The 20438-nt window shown below is 42.1% G+C and overlaps 2 protein-coding genes across 3 annotated transcripts; both read right to left on the bottom strand.

Annotated features, from left to right (window-relative positions):
- Positions 1-925: 925 nt before the first annotated feature.
- Positions 926-6601, bottom strand: mogs (mannosyl-oligosaccharide glucosidase). Of its 2 annotated transcripts, none has more exons than XM_077525069.1 (5): positions 6477-6601; positions 4653-5019; positions 4298-4521; positions 4000-4193; positions 926-2896 (listed from the first exon to the last, which is right to left on the bottom strand). In XM_077525069.1, the coding sequence occupies exons 2-5, from the start codon at positions 5002-5004 to the stop codon at positions 1129-1131; spliced, it is 2538 nt and encodes an 845-aa protein (XP_077381195.1). In that variant the 5' UTR covers positions 5005-5019; positions 6477-6601; the 3' UTR covers positions 926-1128. The 2 variants fall into 2 exon arrangements, with proteins under 2 accessions (XP_077381195.1, XP_077381194.1); XM_077525068.1 differs by lacking the exon at positions 6477-6601 and adding an exon at positions 6126-6371.
- A 353-nt stretch (positions 6602-6954) lies between these two features.
- On the bottom strand, positions 6955-19650 carry pdcd4a (programmed cell death 4a). The gene is made up of 11 exons (XM_077524347.1): positions 19222-19650; positions 15757-16053; positions 14468-14565; positions 12822-12935; positions 12507-12728; positions 12036-12133; positions 11290-11404; positions 9659-9766; positions 8119-8229; positions 7873-8012; positions 6955-7631 (listed from the first exon to the last, which is right to left on the bottom strand). The coding sequence occupies exons 1-11, from the start codon at positions 19265-19267 to the stop codon at positions 7580-7582; spliced, it is 1401 nt and encodes a 466-aa protein (XP_077380473.1). The 5' UTR covers positions 19268-19650; the 3' UTR covers positions 6955-7579.
- Positions 19651-20438: the final 788 nt, after the last annotated feature.

The raw sequence follows: 20438 nt of genomic DNA, 5'->3' as shown, positions 1-20438 counted from the left end.
AGCAAATGTTCATTAGAAAGTTGCAAGTCCATGTTGGCATCTCAAAAGAATTTACTACAGTTGAAAATGTGGTTTGAGAACTTTTGAATCAAATGTTTACTTAATTTTCACTGTCGGTGAGTTTCGTCCTCTTCACCTGCAAAGTGTCTGCAGTGCATAATTGAGCATACGTGGCATTATGGGAAAAATGTATGTTCAACAACTTTATCAAACATTTTAACCAACTTTATGAACACATTCAAATGACTTCATTAATACGTTGGAACCACTTTGAAGTACAATCAATCAACTTCATAACGTCTTCTGCTAAATGTGCAAATCGGCACTTTCTGCGTGCTGTTGTGTTACTCGATGGAAGCCACTATTTATAGGCATGCAACCTCGCTGCACCGCTTCAGGCTTCCAACTTTACAACCGCATTCAGCGCATTCGTACAAGTCATGAGGTTGGAGCCGCGCGCACGCAGACGGCCAGCATCACCGCTCCGACTACCTGCCTTTTATATGTGATGTCAAAGTATTAATAACGTGGCCACTAGATGACCCGCTGTGTGAATGTATGTCACGATGTCGCAAAAGCGTACATAGAAGTCAATTTTGGTATCTTTTGATGTCAGCTAATTAAACGGCAAGCCCTCACAATAACCACGTCCCCATGGAAACCATGCAAAAAAATAAATAAAATAAAATAAGACTTGCTAAACACTGACGTCAGCTGGAGGCCTTCGAATGAACAAAGTGACAAAAGAGACGCTCGGGTGGCTGTGCTTCGGGTCACAGTGTGCTGAAGCTGATGTGAGCTCGGATTGAGTTAAGTGCTGGCTTAAACCTGGCGAGGAGTTTTGACACAAGGTGAATAAAAACAAAATGTTCTAAACGTTTATACTGTCCCGAGTTTCGGAGATAAGACGAGATTTAGGCAAGCGTATTGTCAAAAACATTTATTGTTTAGAAACAATGTTGACGTGATCAATACCAAAGTCTATTCTGATTCCCGCCAGTCAAAAACGTCAAAACGCAGCTTGCACGTACAAAATACTAAATATTGCTTTTACATCAAATTAATTTTCTTCAATTTTTTTTCCTCAATGTGAATTCTGGGGCGCCGTAGTTTTCTGATGAGATGCTATTAGTACTGTTCAGCCATCATTAATAAAGTTAGGGCTGACCAGCCGGTGAAGGGGTGGCTTCCTTGACCCCTCCCACTGCTGTCATTGTACTGTTCCCAGATGTAACCCGTTTCCGTATACTGTCTGTATACATTACTGATAATGTTAGTCCTGAGTTCTTCGTACAGAGCAGCTGCCTGTTCCTGATATGGCCCCTGCGCGTTGCTATAGTGGTGGAGGGCTCTCACCGCCAGGTAGTTGATATTGATCCACACCGCTCCTCTCCAGTAGGGTGCGTCGTGCTCCGTGTTTCTCTTCATGTACAACGGATCGGCTTTGGAGAGGGAGCGCAGGCCGTAAGGGGTCCACAGCTTATTGGGATCTTTCATATCTCGGAGAATGGGCCCCATTTTGGGTGAGTCCGGCTGAAGAACGTGCAGCAAGAAGGGGAACAAGCTGACGTAACCCAGTGCGTTGACGTACTGGAGTTTGGGCGCCTTGCGAACCGAGCGGACCAGTCGCGTGACGGGGAACTGCTGGCGGTGTTGCCCGGGTGGCGTGTAAACCTTCTCCTGCTGCAAGGATACGTCCTGAGTGTGGTTGCCGTAATCGCTGAACGCGCCGAGCTGCTCGGACCAGTGGAGCTCGTTCAGCAGGTTGTTGTCCATCAGCAGCTGGTGGGTGAATTCGTAGTCGCGGTGCGGTTCGCCTAAAAGTTTCGCAATCCGCGCCATGATACCCGACGACAGGGCCATCCAACAACGCAGGTCCACGTGGCGCTCTTGCGCCGACGGGTGCGAGGCCCGCGGGTAGTCGTCCAAACCGGAGGTCAGCGTCTTGGGGTTGAGGAACACACTAGAGTCCTTGTCGCGCCCGCGCCAGCGGTACGAGTTGGGCAGCGGGCCCGACTGAGTGGTGTTGTACCACTCGAACCAGGTCTTGAGTCTGGGGAAGAGTCGCCTGAGGAAAGCCAGAGTAGGCTGCGACTCGGCGCCGTCTGGATCGAGACGCTCAATCAGTCCCTCAAGGGCTAAAAAGAGAGTGGGCGGGTTTGCGTTCTCGTTCCGCTGAACGACAAACTCGGCGGGCACCTTGCTGTGGGCCTCGTCCCCGAGGATCTGCTCGCGGGGGATCCAGCCCTCCACGTTCATCAAGTCTAGCCAGTGGGAGACGGCCTCCCTCGTCACCTGGGGGTCCCACTTACTCAGCAGCAGTTGGTGGAAGCCCTCGTCCCAGAGAAAACCTCGTGGGAAGAACGAGCGCGACGGGACGGCGGTGAACAACGCGCCCTCGGGGTAGAGGAGCGGGTACTCGTTGTAGACGGATTGCACCACCGACTGGCCGTAGAAGTAGCCCATCCCGCCCAACATGTTGCTGATGGCCGCCTTGGCAAACTTGACGTACGCCCGGCTGTAACCTTTACGCTCCAGGCCGAACGTCTTCTCAAACTTGGCATCGAACTCGGCTTTCCTCTTTTCCAGCTCCTGAGTCATAACCGGGCCCGCCAGCTGGTCGTGGCGGCCGCGGAAACTCGCCGACTCCAAGAGAACTTCCATTTGAAAGGGCATCTGGACGGTGACCTGGTGCACCACAAAGTCGGCCTCTTTCCGAGTATCGGGGGGGTTCTTCTGTTGGTTCGGGTGGTACGGGGGCGTGTACGTGTCCACGCCAATATAATGCCGCCTCTCGCCGGACGGCGGGCTGAAGACAAACCTGTGGTTCAGACTGTGCTTCACAATGTCAGTCAACTTCTCCAAACCAGGAGCGCGAGTCTGAAGGTAGTTGTAACTGGAAAGGCAGGAAACTATTGGTTAGATCAGGGATGCCCAAACTATTTCCTCCAAGGGCCACATACAGAAAAATCGAAGGATGCAAGAATACATGTTAAACAAAAATCAGTCAAAGTAATTGCTTTTTTTGTTTTGTTTTTTTCAATATTTTTGTTTTGTTGTTTTTACACTTTAGGATTTTACACAATTTTGGGGTGAATTTTTCATAATTTGAACCATGACACAGAGTAGAAATTGGAGGGAACTATTTTTGGTCGTTAACTCATTCACTCCCAGCAGCCATTTTGACTGAAGCAACCCCCTTCGTTCCCGGCTGTTGACTGGATTTTGACTGATTTTGCCAGGCCCCAAAAAATATTGTGATTTATTGCTATAAAAACATGGAACCTATGAAAAGATTTGAGTCTCTTCGTTCATCAAGAAAAAAAAAAAAAAGTATATTTGTATCTGTTTCCGTTCTGTAGCAATTAGCATTAGAATATAGCTAAGTTTCCTCATTATTCACAAACCTGTTGAAAACAGTGGGAAAAAGAGCTTGTCGCAACATGGCTCTGGTTGATCTTTTATACTCTGCTGCCACCTGCTGACCATTGTTTGTAATTACTACCATTGCTGTAAGCGACCTCTTCAGGTCAGTGGCTGCATCAAAGCCTTCTGTATGCTATACTTATATATATGTGTGTGTGTGTGTATATATATATATATATATATATATATATATACATATACATATATATATATATATAATATAACACGGGCCACAAATGGCACCTCGGTCATAGTTTTGGACACCGCTAGATTAGACCTTGTGTATTATATGCATTGACCAGTAGTTGCCAACCTTTGACAAATAACGACAAAATAATAATCTTGTCTCAATTTGCTCAATATCACTAATATGAGTTTTATAAAGTATATCTTCGAGTGCTACTCAAAAATTCGCCTGCATCCTCCTGTTGTCAGAACAATCAACAATCAGATGACAGTAACACTTGCTCTGTACTGCCATCAAGTGGTTGGAGCTATGAAATGTTACTTTCATGCAATACCATATGAGGGATCCATTTTAACGGTTCATCATTATGTACTTGGCCTGCTTACCTGGCATATTTTGGACTTGTCAAATCCCCTGTAACTGGTTTTCGGAATGTGATCTTGAAATTGCCAAGCTCTTCCGAGACACCCGTGATGGAGGCGAGACGTTTTTTCTCCTCCATGTGAGCCTCCAGTGAGCCTTGCGTATCTGCCGCAGCGTAGAACATCAGGGAGATGACTGGCGCCTTGGGGGCAGAGCTCTGATGGTTAAAAACAAACAAAAAAAAAAAAAACAAGACAATGCTCAGCTCTCCCGTAGCGGTTGCTATGGAAACACTGTCACACATAGACGGCTTCTATTCACGTGTTGCTTAGCGGTGACCCTCCAGGTCCAGTCTCCACCATGATCTCCTCCCACCCTCTTGACAAACTCGGTGGTCAGCGTGAAATTGTTTTCTCGGATCTCCTGGACGCCAAAGGTGAGCCCGTCGTGCATCAGCCAGCCGTAACCTTGCAAGCGATCGCCCTGCTCGCAGGTGTGCCTCAGGTTCATGTCCATGTCGGAAACCTGACTCATCCACATCATGCCTGATGCCGCAAACGTAGATGAATACATTTACAACTTTATTATCCATAAGTGAGATCTGCTGATAGTGATCAGTTTATTTCAGTTTTATTTTCATCAACCTGTATCTATTGCCCTGCGTATGCCTACCTACCTGTCACAATTGACCTGGGACTCCTTGTTTTCATGCCAAAGTAGACTTGAGGCCTGTAGGAGCCCCAGAACCTGTCCGGCGAGACCCGGGCGCTGCTGGAATTGGCATCCAGGACGCGAGGCGACGGGTGCAAGGTCACCACGCGCTTGGCCAGACTGGAGCGCATGTAAAGCGCGTAGAAGAACCAGATGAGGCTGACCACGCAGAGGCCGATGGAGATGTTGATGAAGATTTTGCCAATGTCCATTTTTTTCTTCTTCTCCTTGCGGTGAAACGCAGGGGGCTTGTCATCTTTTCTTAGAAGAGGGGGGGCGGAGTCTCCGGTCACCACCCTCTTTCTCTGTCTGCCCATCCTGGCCTTGTCAATCTGCGCAAGAGAGGAATGTGTGGAGGTCAATAGCAGAAATCAAGCAGCGTAATCCCATACGTATTTTATTACTACTTTAGTATGTGCTCAAACCAGAACACCGGTGATAAGTCTCACTACATGAAACACCTCAGGCAAGTTATGATATGCAGTTATGTTGAAAAACAAAAGCACGCAGTAGCTATACTTCACTTTTACAAAGCCCTCAGTGGTCATTTTTCTTTCTTGTTAGGTCACTACAGTCTGCTGCCTGCCTTTTCTTTAAGAACCCTTGCAAAATACAGCAAACTACTGCTTGGGTAGCATCGCCCAAGTGTCCAATGGGATTGCTCCTGACAAAAAAATAAAATAAAAACTTGCTCTGTAACGCAAACAATTGCAAGCTAATTTTTTCATTGATACAGATCTGTTTAATGTCACTTAAAAATGAAGTGAAAAAAAGATAAGTAAAGTATCTTGTATATTTTTAGAGAATTGAAAATATCTAATGGTCTATATCGTGATTTTTTCCCCCTCCATATCGCCTAGCATTTGGCAGTCATACCTTTTTTTTCCTGGTGAAAGAGAGCTGTTCTTTCATTTGGTAAATATATAATCGCAAATCCCTATATTCTGTGGGTGTTGAAAATGAAAAATCATTCAGAATGCTCTCAAACGGCTGGCAATATTGGGTTGGCTGCGCTGAAATCGGCTGGCATTGAATGAGTTAAATACTTCTTGGAATACTTCCAAACATGCTCAATAAAGATTTGGGAATTTTTAGTAGACGTTTTTTCTTGTTTTGTCTATCTAATGTTGACAGGAATCATCATGGCGACTGTCAACCAAACTGGGGAAGGTCATAAAAGGCCACATTAAAGCTTGTAAGTTCCTTATCACACCATTATGACCTTTATTTTGTTTTACTTTGTGTATTTTGTATTTTATTGTTTTTCTGTTTTATTTTATTGCGGTCAATTTTACCTGTGAAGCACGTTGTGACCCTTTCGCCTGTGAAAGGTGCTATATAAATAAAATGTACTTACTATGTTATATTTATGTGGTTATGATGATTGAATGTTTTCAAAACCCTTTCAGAATCAAATGCTTCTTTGAAATTTGAGTACCTTAAACAATTCCTTTTCCTTCACGTCATCGACTGTTAACACGCATTCCTGCTTCACGTTCACTTTCATGATTAGTTCTGGTCGTGAAGATCACATTATAGAAAGGCGATAGTCAATTTGTATTATGTATAAAAAGTGCCACGATTAAAAATAACGCGTAGTGAACCCCTTGGGTCTCGTCAGTCACACTTTGGTCTCCTAATGCAACGTTGCATTCACGCCTCCTACTACACCTGCCTTGAAGGCAACACGATCTAGTAGGTCGCTAGTCACAAAATTACGTTGTTAAATTCATTAAAGCCTACACGAAGGTAGAGTGAGATAATTTTCATTGAGTGATCGTTTACCCACCTGTTAAAAATTTCAGTCTCAGCTATTCATTATCCGACACTTGGTGGTGTGTTCGCTACTTCCGCGTTCACGTCCCAGGTCGATGACGCGTTTCCCGTGCGCTTGAATGTGACGTCATCGTATCGTTCCGCCTCTTGCGGTTATAAAATTTAGCTAAATATAAATTCCGTTAAGTTAAAAAATAAAATAAAACAAAATAAAATAAATCATGAATTACAATACATAAACCGGTCATGAAATTATTAAAGATTCAATAGAATCATTTACATTTATTATATTTTACAATGTAATTAATGACACGTTAATTCATGTCACAATTTTTGGACGTAGTGGATTTTGTTTAGTTTTCGCACAGACAATAAAAATAAATAACGTCCATATAAGTTTTGTTTAATATAATGAAGCGCAAGCCCTGGAGGTCAAAAACCTGAAACAGACCATTTGTAAATAAATAAATACACACTCTTGACAATTTTTTTCCAACCCTTTAGAGCATTTATTAGGCTGACAGAGGTGACTGGTGATGATAAGCAACACGTGAATGTAAATGTTTTGATGCACAGCTTATACAGTGCATACTGCTGGCAAGTACAACAAAAACATCTGTCGTTGCCTTTTTTTTTTTTTTTTTTTTATGAACAAAATATTTTTTTTATACATATTTAAACTTTGGTCAACATGTAAAACGGACAGAAAAGCAGTTAAGTGTCAATGTTGAACAAAATCATCTCAGGAGCAACTGAAGAGATGTGTCCATTAATGGAAACGCTGAAGCAAAGCAAAGAGGCTAAACACCCCGATAGCAGGTCCACTTCCCCTCCTTTTTGCAGCTGTTAGTTATTTTTGGAGGGGAAAAAAGTACACAAGCTGAGATGAGAGGGGTGGATCAACCCAAGAAACACTGAACATTCTTTCCCCAAAAAAAACAAAAAAAAACAGCGGCGAACAAGATGAAGAGAACTGGCTTCAGTTTCACCAAAGATGCTGTGTGTGATTATGTCATCAGGGGGAGGAACTTCAAACTTCCCATGTATCCAGATGAAACGCTGACGCACAACTCAACCAGCATGTCTCCTCCTGAGGATCCTCTTTATCCATCATCTTTAATTTTTAATCTTGCCCCCATCGCCTTCGCTTACCATACGCTTGCGCCCTCTGTTGGAGGAAAAACAAAGACATGTTGAGACATCATGGACAGTGGATCCTGAATTTTACCCATCAGGAATACGGTAAACATTGCTTTCCCTCACATAGCGAGGCATTTACCCACCTGTAGAATATCTGGTGTATAGGGCTAAGGTGTTACTCATGGCCTTTATTTAATCAAATGTATTTTATAAAACTACTGAATCACACACAGTACATATTCTCACTACACCTTAGGTACTGAACTGACCTTGAGGGACAGGCGTCTCTTAGCTGCTTGGTGATGACAGACTCCTGGTAGCAGAGGTCCACAAACGTCTCCATAATCGCATGGGCGTGTGGCACGTCCAGATTTATTTCGGGGAGCTCATCGTAGACCCGCTGGAAGCCCTGCAGAGGACAAAGTAAACAAACAAGTCTTTGCTAATGGGTACTGGTCAATAATAGTTGTTATCATCATCATCATCATCTTCTTCACACAAGACAAGAGACTGACCCTGTTCATCTGATCCACGGTGAGGTGGCCCGTTTTCAAGAGGGACTGCAGCAGTTTGATGATCATGGGGCTGGCCATGTCCCCTTTGGATTCCAGCACCATTACAATAGCCTGAGAATACAAACACAACATTTTATGCTCAGGGTTTACGTTTGATTTTAGTGTTCCTAATTAAAGCTCCTTAGCCTTGAATCATATTCTGGATATTATTAGCAAAATGTGTCCTAATCAATGAATATCGTCTGTAGGGGTGTTAAAAAAAATCGATTCGGCGATATATCGCGATACTACATCGCGCGATTCTCGAATCGATTCAATAATCGGCAGAATCGATTTTTTTTTTTTTTTTTTAGGATTCACACCTTGAGCATGGAAGAATGTTATATGAACGGCACATTAAGCCTTAATATTTTTATTTTAATGCTGTTCAAATGTGAAACAGATTGCAAACTGTTTGTGTACAGTGGCTCACGGTTATAAGCCTCAAGTTTTAGATAAATATATTCATACAAATCTTACAGTGTACATGTACAAATTTACTGATAGTATTTTCTAAATTTGAATGGAAAAAAAATCGCAACAATCGACTTATAAATTCGTATCGGGATTAATCGGTATCGAATCGTGACCATTCGTATCGGGATTAATCGGTATCGAATCGAATCGTGACCTGTGAATCGTGATACGAATCGAATCGTCAGGTACTAGGCAATTCACACCCCTAATCGTCTGATATATGGATTATCGGCCAGCATATTTAGTTATCGACTAATATATTGGAGATCTGCTTTTTCACAACACACCACCAAAATAAAAGTCACGAGTTGTACATTCCACCATCTAGTGGAAGGTAATGTAATTGTTCTGCTTGTCACGATATGTTGCTACCATAGACAGATGAAGAAAGATGCTTTATTTGTTTAAAAATATTTTCTGAGAAATTACTTGGAATTGAATACTTTTCCATGGCACATCTAATGATCTCTCACGGTGAAGCAAAGTGCCGCAGTTTCCTAGAGTCAATGTATTCAACATATTTGACAGTTTAGCTCATTTTGATATTATTTAAAATATTTTCTGGTTGGTTTTAACGAAGACTTCAACTAATATAGCATTCAATCTCATCACCATTTAAATTCAATGTTTTATAAAATAGTATTGAGGAACAGCCAGTAACACGCTGCTTCCTTCCAGAACCCGAGAAGGGTGGGACATTTATTTCTATAGACGGCCGCGACGCCACACAATGTTCTTATTTATTTTGGATTGATCGGCTAGGACGCGTACTTGACAAATGAAAGTGTAGTCCCTGCCAAAAACAACAAACAGTCCTTGGCAGAAAAATGAATGAAAGGATATTTTATTCCAATTTTTGTTTTGTGCTTGGCAGGATGCAACGGGATGCTTCATGGTATCCCTGTACAAACTAATCAGATCCAATATTGGCCGCTTGACTTTTCATTTATTTCTTTAGTGAGACATTTTGTGGTACCGACACACTAAAGTGTAATTTGTCAAAATGGAGTCAAGTGTCCGATACCTCATAGACGAGCTCATGGTGGAAGTGGGGCACCTCCAGTTCTCGCAGGCAGCGCTCGGCTTCCATCACGTCTCCTGAGGTCAGGTACTCCTTCAGCAGAAGGTTCATCTGTAATAATAATATAAAAATAAAAACACACCCAGTCACAGCTGAAGAACGTAAAACTTTATGTGATGTTTCTAGAGGAATTTGCAACAATTTCCTTTGGCATTCTGCTACAAATGCTTCAAGAGTAAAGGCCCGCAAAGCAGCTGACCTCTCCTGTTGAATGCCGTTCAAGATAAAGGAAAGTCACAAAATTATTTCTGCTCTGAAAAGCCCTCAATGGGGCCGTTAATGGGTATAACTTGATATGGTTTGGTCCACATTGTTTTTTGTTTTTAACCTAGAAAACTGACCGAGGGTCCCTCGAGGCAGATTAAAGTAAATCACCAGTTACTTTATTGTTTAGAGGCAAAAAAGTCAACCGTAAACATTTCTTGACAATAATATGCAATATGTCACCTCACTAGTCTAAACATGACATTCTGATTAACATTACATTTGTGGAATATGAGTTATGAAGCAAAACCCAGCCATTTTTATCCATCTTAGGAGACAGTCATTTTGTGTACTTGCTGTCGACTTAAGATGACATCACAAATGCTCAGGGCTCAGACAACGACCAATCACAGCTAACTTTTTTTTTTTTTTTTTCTGAAGCTGAGCTCTGATTGGTTGTTACCTGAGATCTGAGCAACTTTGATGTCATTTTCACTCGACAACAAGTGGCAAAATGGCTGCTTGTGATGTTGATAAAAACTGCTGGATTTCGCTGTTTAATTCATATTCCACTAATGCAACATTAACCACAATATCATATTTAGACTAGTGGGGATGCCTAGAACATATTATTGGGAAGGATTTTTTTTTTTTTGGGGGGGGGGGGTGTTTGACTTCCTCTTTTAAAAAAAAATACTGACAGAATGATTCGAAAGGGAGACTTTTGACCAATATGCAGAGTGATACAGCACAAAAAAAAAGAAAAAAAGAAAGCAGTCCAGTGAGTTCCAAGACATGCAGATAGTGAAGTAAAGCAAGATGCAAGGACGCCAGAAGCCTGAGACGTTTACACAATGCCTCAATGAGTGAGCGCCAACTGTCAAAGCATTTTCCTTTGTACAAACATCACTCTCACTCTTGCGTAACCAACGATCTACTTCACGTGGCAACACCCAAATTCACAGCACCGAAAATTCCAATATACAGCTCAAACAGTGGGGGGGGAAAAAAAAAACGGCACGAGTGTGCAGGTGTGCGTGTGTACGCCCCCACATTTGAAAAGGCACATATTCTGCTGACACAGCAACAAAGAAGTGCCACAACGCCTTCTGTTTGTCTTACAAAATGTCCACACAAAATGGTGGCACTCTGTACACACACTCGAGTGTCGCCTGGGATGGAGCAGTGTTACAACAGGATAGGCAAACCAGGAAATGGTCGAAAGACGTCTGACATTGTCCCATTTCCATGTCCAATCCACTTTCTGGCACAAGTGAGGATTATTTTGGCGCCTATAGCGGAGACTGTGCAAGTGGATCCACCTTAAAATTGCAGCTTTACATATCCAACATTTACTTGGCTGATGGTACCTCTTTGATGAGATGTTTGACAGGTCTTAGGCCGCCTCCCACGCCCCACACGTTATCCAGACGCACCATGGCGCTCTTCAGGGACAGAAGCACGGCGGCGCGGTCCAAAGCCACTCTGACCACAACCGAAAATAGGGATAGTGTGAAAAACAACACAAAAAAACAACAATTCTGTTTTTATTCTGGGCCTCAAGCTTAGGCAATAATTGAGACCTTATAAATTATACAGGATATTTATCGTGTTCCTAGTTCAGTTCTGTCAGCATATCGCTGGTGTCGTGACAAAAATGTGGACATCCAAAATCGGCACTTTTCAGGAGACCCCAAAAACCATTAACACTGCATCATCAAAGAGCAATTTTCAACACTTTAGACTAGTCACAAATTAATAAAAATGACACCCATGTGTGTGGACTGCACAAAAGCTGATATCGAAAGTTGGGGAAAAAAAGAAAAGAAAAAGAAAATCTTCCGAAGTGTGACTTATGAGGTTTCAGGCCCATCCCAGAGATACTGAGGCAAATGTGCTGTGTCATGTTTGTTGAAAAAAAAATTATGATAAAATAAACTACTTACTGTATATATGCTAGCAGAAATCGCTAACCTAAGACACAATAAATGTACAGTAATTTATCATGTCTCAATTAATGCCCAAGCTTGATGCGCGGAAGAACAACAGAATTGTAATAATGTCACACACGTGGCCCATTTAAAAAAAAAAAAAAAAAAAAAAATAGAACGTTCACCTGGCATGGTCGCAGTCCACTTTGCCTTTGTAACAGTCTAGGAATGACATGGGAAGGACGTGATCCGCTATGGCTCTGGCTATAAACTGGCCCAACATCTGGCATACGTAAGAGAAACATAAAATAAATCAGATGAGACGACAGCAGATGGACAGGAAGTCAAATAAAATTCAGACATAGAGCAGCTTTTTATGAGGGACATTGCACCATTAAACTTGTAGAAACTTAATACTGCACTTCATCCTCACGTTAATGTTTTGTTTTTTTAAACTCAGCAAAAATATCTGAATGATTCTCCTTCAACATTGATGTGAAAAAAAAACTTTCTTCAGCTTCTACGACTCTTGCTTCTTTGCATTTTCTTCAGTCTTGATGCCCTGGGGCACCACACTGCCTCTCACAGGTCACTCCTAGTACTACACCGGTACCTGTATTTCCACACAGTGCTCAATTAGCGAATGTAGTATGCACCTGCGGAGCGTCAGGCGTGTCCAGTATGAGATCGGGAAGCTCTTTGAGCATCTTGTTGAAGGCCCGCGCCATTTCGCTTTGGGTGAGCATCTTGACGGACAGGTCGGACAGCAGGCGGGAGGTGAGCTCTCGGTGGCTGGCTTTACCTTCCAGGGACAGCGAGACGGCCACGGAGGAGAACTCGTACTTGTGGGAGCCCAAGTTGAGTTCCTTCAGCAGCATCTAAGTGCGCATGCATTTTAACGGGTTAGCTCTACACAGCAATGAAAGTGTTGCATCAAGAATGGAGCCTATACAAATCATGTTTTCACTAACCTGGACCTCTTTTGTGTCGCCATGTTCAAAGTATTCCTGGACGATTGGGTTAACCATTTTTCCCAGGTCTCTCTTGTCCACCTCCGGAACAACTTTGGCATAAACTGTGTCTCCCTTTGAATGACAAATTATGTTAATACAGCAACATCTAAAAGAATGCAACAATGCAAAATAAAACGTATTCACGTGAATGCCTGCTTAGTTTTCAATGCGGACTTCAGTGGTGAAATTTAGTCACCTGTCACACTATATGAATGCTTTCGAAAGAGTAGTAGGGAGGTCAAACTTAAAAGGAATCACAATAATAGAAAAACAAAACAAAACAAAACAATGAGACGAAAGTAAACAAGATGGTAAGTCAAGAGAAATGTCTTCAAATTTATGTATAATACTTTGAGAATATTTTGTTTTCCACTTTGTAACTAAATAATATATAAATAATATTCTTCTTTGTTTGAATCTGCATGACTATATTATACTACACAGTGCTGCCTCCCAGTGGCCAAGTCAGGTAAATCAGAAGGAGCAGTGCAATGAAGTGGATTGCAGTATATTTACATTCTGTTACAGTATGTAGCTTTGTTAAATTAAAATATTAAAGCAAGCTTGTTCAATAAAAAAATAAATAATAAATATGTTTTTTAAATGAATTGATTAATCTCTAAGTTTATTTGAAGAGCCTTCCTTTCATACAGCATTTGAATTGAACTGCATGAACTTTTCTAAAGTTAACCCTGACGTTTATCTTTACTACTTGGAATCTACCCAAGGACATAGTGACCTTGTCTATCAGCCAGGCAATCCCCTTGCTCAGCACACGGCCCATTTATTTATCAGTACCGGTCTGTCCTAGTTCCCCATTGACACAGTTTCGGATGCACCGTGTTCCAACACCAAGGACGCAATTACACTGCATCAACTTTTTTTAATTATTATTATTTTTTTAAACTTCACACCCGAAGCTCCATTCCCACTCTGTTTTCTTTCACCACCACATTGCGTTATTTGCTTGATAAGGAGGTTAAAGATTAAAAGGTTCCGTTGATTGACATGTGACACAGCCATCTGGATAACAGGATCATGTGACATACGCTGGGGAGGGGGGTACTTGGACTACGGATGCACCAAGTTTAATGAATTTACATATTTATGTAAATATCTTCCAAATATAAACAAATAACTACTGTTATGTTTGTTCCTGTGCTGTTTGTGTTCAAACATTTGCTATGTAAAAGGTTTATACTGCAACATCGATACTATTCATTAGCCTCTTAAATTGTGTTTTCCATATTGTGTTAGCATTAAGCTAACACCAGAGGACTTTTTGAAAGCGATGTTTGCAAGCTGACGTCAATTTCAGTCGACAGCAGGTGGCACACAGCACAAAATGGCCGACCCCTGAGATGGATAACAATGTGTGGATTTTTATGCTTAATGTATATTTCACAAACACAAGTTCATCTGCTTAGTTCAATTCATTTGACTAATACTGCACTGACAAAAATATTGGGACACTTCAAGACTCTAAACTGCCCATATGTTTGAATGTGAGATTAAATGAACGTTTGTCTTTAAGTTCTCAGAGCGTAACAGTCCCAAAACTTTTGCAGATATGCTGTAGTGTAAATGCATTCATTCATACTAACCTGAGCAGATTCATCATAATTGGGATCCTGCAAATCGAGTTCCTCGACCTCATAAACCATCCCAGCGGCCCCCCAGACACCTTTGCCACCTGCTCCACCTGGGAAAACAACAACAACAAAAAAACACAGATGCCAAGTATTCAAAGTGACTCATTTTAGTATGAAGCATGGTGGAAACAATGGAGGAAATGGCGTGTGATTTGCAACCAGAAGAGGCACAACACCACCTGGCCTTACATTCAATCTATGTTTACCTTAAACAACACCCACGTGCATCCACACACGGGCACGCACACTCTTCATAGACACATAGAGCTTGCCTTGTTCCTGTTTTTCTGCCTGGTGAGGCTGTTGTGCACACTTGTGTTTCACAAGTGAGCACAAAGTTCATTTAAGACCATTTCTTGGGGCTGAATTTACCTACATTATAGGTTATTAAAAAAAAAAAAATGTGTTGTGCTCAGACTAAAAAATAAATAAAATCACAAGTTACTAACTAGTTAAAGGCGGGGTCTTCCGTTTTCACTCAGGAAAATGCACTATATAAATATGGGATGTATACCCATGAACTCGTTCTCAATCTACACCTCTGGGCTTCTGTTAATGTGTGGTGGTGATTTTTTCCTAAACAAGCCTGTATTTTGCCATTTTGTGTTTGTTTTGCCAACAGCGGGACATTTCTGTGGACAGACAGTTGTTTACCCCTCCAGCCAATTAGGGAAATGAAAAAAAAATCACCACCACACATTAACAGAAGCCCAGAGGTGTAGATTGAGAAGGAGTTGGTGGGTATACATCCTGTATTTATATAGTGCATTTTCCTGAGTGAAAACGGAAGACCCTGCCTTTAATACTATTTGTTTTCACAGAAGACTTCCTATTTTCTCAAGTAATTATCTCGTGGACTCATTTTTACTTTCATTTGAATTATATAGGATACTAAAGCAAAGTACTCAAGTACAATTTTTGGCTAGGATTCACTGCTAAAATATTTTTTCTCAGTTGATTTGTATAGGTTATAGATAACAGTGGTAAAATGATACATTTTGTTCTTTTTCTATCACAAAAATGTCATTTAAATTGGGGTGTGTAGACTTTTTATATCCACTGTATCACTTGTTGTGGCATGGAAACAATATTTGGGGCAAAAATATCAGACATGGCTGTTTTTTTTTTGTTTTGTTTTTTAAGGCAAAGTACAACCAAAGTACCATGTAAATAAAATAAATAAATAAAAATAAATCAAAATAAAAAAAAAAAAACATGATAAATTCTGGTCAGGGAAGTACCTTTTTTCGGCAGGCCTCTGCCTTTGCCCGTTCTGGATTTGCGGTCGTTGGTGGGGACTTTGCCTTTGGGACTGTTGGGATCCGCGCCGGCGGTGTCCCCCGACTCCGAGAGGGACTCGCTGGTGGAGTTCCGGGACGACTTGCGCAGGCGCCGCTTGGCCTTGGCCTTGAGCCTGGCCTCGTGCAGGGCCTTTTCCTGAGGCGTCCAGTTGCCGTTCACCTCCGCCTCATTCAGCTCGTCGTCATCGTCGTTGGAGTAAGGACGCTCTGCGTGCTTGTCGTCGGGAGGAAACGTCCCTGTGAGTGAGCAGGACACCGCGGAAGTTAATGAACATGAATACATGTTGACTAGTCTCCAAACCACTGTCAGGGTTATACTGATTTTGGATGTCACTTTACTTTTTTTTTTTTTTTTTAAAGTAAGGCTTAAATTTGTTTTCAGGGCGGGTTTGTTCAGCTTTATTTTTTAGAAAATGCTTCATTTTAGTTCTTATTAGTACTTTTAATTTTTGAATATATATGTGATGTATTTTTACAAAATCAGGCATATGTCACGGAGACTAGTCTTGAGATTTCTCCAAAAATAACCTCTTTAAGGTCTCTAAATTTCCCAGCAAGCACTAAGGTTCAAATTGTAGTCTAAGCTTCTTAAAATAAGCAATTTGTAGACAATATGCAGCATCGCAACTATGTTTTTAGCCGACTGCTAGCTCGTGCGTCTCAGCAGCCTGCTCCAAAATAACCTGGAGTTCCTCGCCTCAAATGTCATTCACAAATGATTTATATAAATGGACAGAGAAAAAGCCAGACGCTTGTACAGCCAAATCGAATAACGACACGCTTCTTCTCTGTGATGCATCAAATTTAGAAGGCACAAAAAGAAAAAACTGTCTGCACAAGTCTCTATTCTATGATGATTGATTTGCATTGCAAACTGTACATGACTGCTTAGGCGGCTAACATGCTTATTAAACGTTTGCCAATTTTTGGGGATAACCATATACTGTACGTGCGAGTCGCAACTTAACAACAGGCGGGACTGGTGTGCTCCTGCAGGCATGGGAAGAGGAGGAAGGAGGGGCAGAGCAAAAAGAGAAACACATGGTAAAGAAATGCTGACGCTTGTTTTTCTCTTATGTCGCTTCCACCTTTGCACAGTCGGCTCGCAGGGGCCCGACCTGACTACATATGGCATGTTCGTGGGTCACATGACTGGCTCGGGCACGTCTACGGAGGGGGTGTAATGAATACTTTTGCAGAGGCCCAGATGATAGTGTGAGCTCTCATTGCGCTATATATTACTGGAGGCTGGGAAGAAGTCCAGACCACAGATCAAACTAAATCCAGAATCGCAACTCTTCCAAAAGGCATTTCATAGAAAGCCAACAGTGTTTCGCAGAATTTCAGTCCTAGAAAAAAAAAATGCAAAGGAAGCAGTATTGCCACGCGATTAACTCTTTAAAGCCACACCCCGACTCCTCAGGAGAGCACAAACACGCGCTCTCCTTCACTTGTTCCTTCCCTCCCAGATGTAGGTCATGCGGCCTGTCAGGTTGTAAATTAGGACTCTCGGCCAACGGCCCTGTGCCAAAACACGTGGCCAACCAATCAGGGTACAGTGGAGAACTGCGGGGGAGGAAGAAGGAAAAGTTTCGTCTAAATGGGCGTTGCGCAATAAGTGTTCGAGTCAGGAAACTTCTGCAGCTGCTAAAAACTTTGTTGTTGTCGCACTTGCACAAACTGGAACAGGCAACCTACAGCACGTGGGCCATATAAGGCAAGAGCATTTGATTGGTCACAATACTAAAAACAAAACTACAGAATGCATTTTTGTTTTTGTTTTGTTTTCACCGCTGTGCGAAGAAGCAGGAGGGGAAAAAAAAAACGCTCCCCTTTCAAATGACATACAGTCCACTCGACTGTACGTCACAAACTTATGAGGGGCTGCCTTAAAAGTGACATTTCCCCTACAGTTTGGACTTGTACGAGCTAATGATAGTGCGTGTGCAAACCTGACACCTTCAGTGCACATACTAAGTGGCACGGATGCCAAGGTGTGTCGTGCAGAAGGAAAAGTTGTCACCATTGATTGAACACAATTCAACTGTTTTGCGTGTGGCAATAAATAGAGCAGAACAGTTTAATGTCTACATTAAGTTGGCTTAATATTTGGAAAAATAGCTAAATGAGAATGGTTTTCCTCAGTATTGTGATTTTATATGTAATTATTTTTCCAAGGTCTTTTTTTCCCCATGTATTTCTTTTAACAAACACATGCAATACTTTAATTTGTATTACAATAAATAATTTCAAATTTATTTTACGTAAATGTTTTTGGTCTTACAGGTTAGTCTTACGCTAAAATAAAGCCAAATTAACCATGAATTAATATGAAAGACACTTTAGCTACTTCAGTAGTTCTTAGCCGGTTCGAGCGACCCCCGAGGGTCCGGTGGAAGTTGAGACACACACACCCAACTCATATAATTCATGGTGACGCGCCGTACTTGGACATCATTGGCTACAGGTGATCACGCACTGCTTGGCCTATCTGTGCTGCAGGGAATTTGACTTTGTAATTGTTGCGATGGTACGACGTGCGAATTATTTATGATTGGAATCACGCCATACTAACTATGTCACGCGTTTAAAAAAAAAATGCATAACGGAACATATGGTGTTCCACAGGGTTCAATTCTGGGGCATCTGCTACTTTCATTGTATCGGTTGCCCCATTCATAAAGAGGCTGTGACTGAGTTAGCTTAGATTGACATACATTACAAAAAATAAGGCCATATGGACAGACTCGTGCACTACCGCATGCGGTGTGTGGTAGAATTCAATATTCGGCAGTGTACTAATAAGAACATGTTCAATCCGTGTCTGGTTAACCGCACAACCTGTTGGTTATACTGCTAATAATATCCCGCAGTTTACGTAACATTTCAATGCACTGAAACGCAGGGATTATATAAACCCTCCCTGTGAACACTAAAGGTTGTGCTTCTGACGTCATGTGTACGCTACTAAACACGGACAGGTCTTTGCATGACGTAAACTGACGTCGAATTAACACAAATAAAACTAGCGTTGTTGAGATTTTGGAACACCGTCTCGGGAGCGTGGGTAGACATGTTTGTCAAGGCGGAAGTTAAGAGCTCCAGGCTCGTCCAATCAGGAGCGGAGGACTTTTTAACGACGGCGAAAATAGCCAAACAATGTGCATGAAGCGAGTCAGAGTTGGAGTACAAACGTGAGTTGGAAAGTAAAACGTGCAATATTGCATCATTAGACAACGATGTGTGGAAGAGTGGTTGTGGTAGTTGAGGGTGGGTTGGGTTGGGGGGGGGTCCTACGGAGCACATGGTGCACCGTGCAGCATGCTAGCACTGCAGCCCATCCCATGCATGGACAATGGGGGACGGCTCGAGCATGTCGAACCCCCGACACAAGCACTGACTCACCGTCTGCCTGTTGAGCCGAAGACCGAGCGTCCACTTCGGTCGTCATGACGAGACTTGGCTGGATAACAATCCCCCCCACGCGGGTCCTTTAGTGTGTCTCCTTCCTTAGTTCTACCAGGGGACAAAAACAAACAAAACAAAACAAAAACTCAAAAGAGAGGAGGATGAATTAGCTTGACGTTTAACAGTAGCTGTGGAGAGAACGACGCGAAAAGACGAGCAGATGGACTCTTCAGGCCGAGCACATTTGAGCAGCAAGATAAACAAAGTCTGTTTTTAACTTGGAGAACAGCGAGCGCGGTCACGTGGGCACGCGAAGGGTGGGGGTTGGGCCCTTCCGACCAATCAGAAGCAGCGGTGGAAAAAACGCTTTTACAGCCTGATTTGTTTTGAGTACTGTGCGTGTACTTTTTCACTCTCACCATTGCAGGATAACAGATTTAACGATCTAAACATATAGTTACAAATACAGCTGCAATTTCAAGTGTGCTTTAGCACGCGCGAGATGACGGCGAAGCACGTTCGTAACGTGTTGTTGTGGTTCGAATGCTCGCCAGCAGGTGGCGACGTAGACTAACTTGGGTCGTGTTGACGGAGATATCAGGTGGTGGTCAAAGTACGGCCCGTGGCCCACCTACGCCTCGTTCATTTTGATATACAGTAATGTATTAAGAAATGTAGTCATTTCCTGAAATTTATTGATACGTTTATCTTGTTAAATAATTGGTTAGTGATTTATTGCCAATAAAATAGTAAAACAGAAGTTTACATTTAATATTTTTTATTTTATGAAAGAATATATTATGATTACATTAATTGTAAATTTAAAAAATATATTCATGACTTTTGTTAAAAAGATGATATGGAGATTAAAGTACAGTACCTGTATATTAGTTGAGTCCGAGACAGCGGTTAATAATACAGTTGCCTCACAGGTTTCAATCACATCTACAGCCTTCCGGTCTGAAATTTGCATGATCTGCTCATGCTTGCGTGGGTTTTCACAGGCATGAAGGCACTAAATTGTCCATAGGATGAAGTGTTTGTTTGTTTACAGTAGTAGTTGACAGGTGACCAGGCCAGTCCAGACAAGACTAGATGGATGGATGGACCACTTTTAGGGCACTTGTTTGTATTGCATTTCTTCATACAGTTGCTTGAGACTTTCACTCAATTTGAGAGGGCACCGAGGGTCTGTTGATTTGTATAGTTAATTT

Source organism: Festucalex cinctus, chromosome 6 (genome assembly GCF_051991245.1).
Source record: "Festucalex cinctus isolate MCC-2025b chromosome 6, RoL_Fcin_1.0, whole genome shotgun sequence".
NCBI classification, from domain to species: Eukaryota; Metazoa; Chordata; class Actinopteri; order Syngnathiformes; family Syngnathidae; genus Festucalex; species Festucalex cinctus.
Note: the sequence above shows the minus strand (reverse complement) of the source record. Positions and strands in the feature narration are given on the sequence as shown.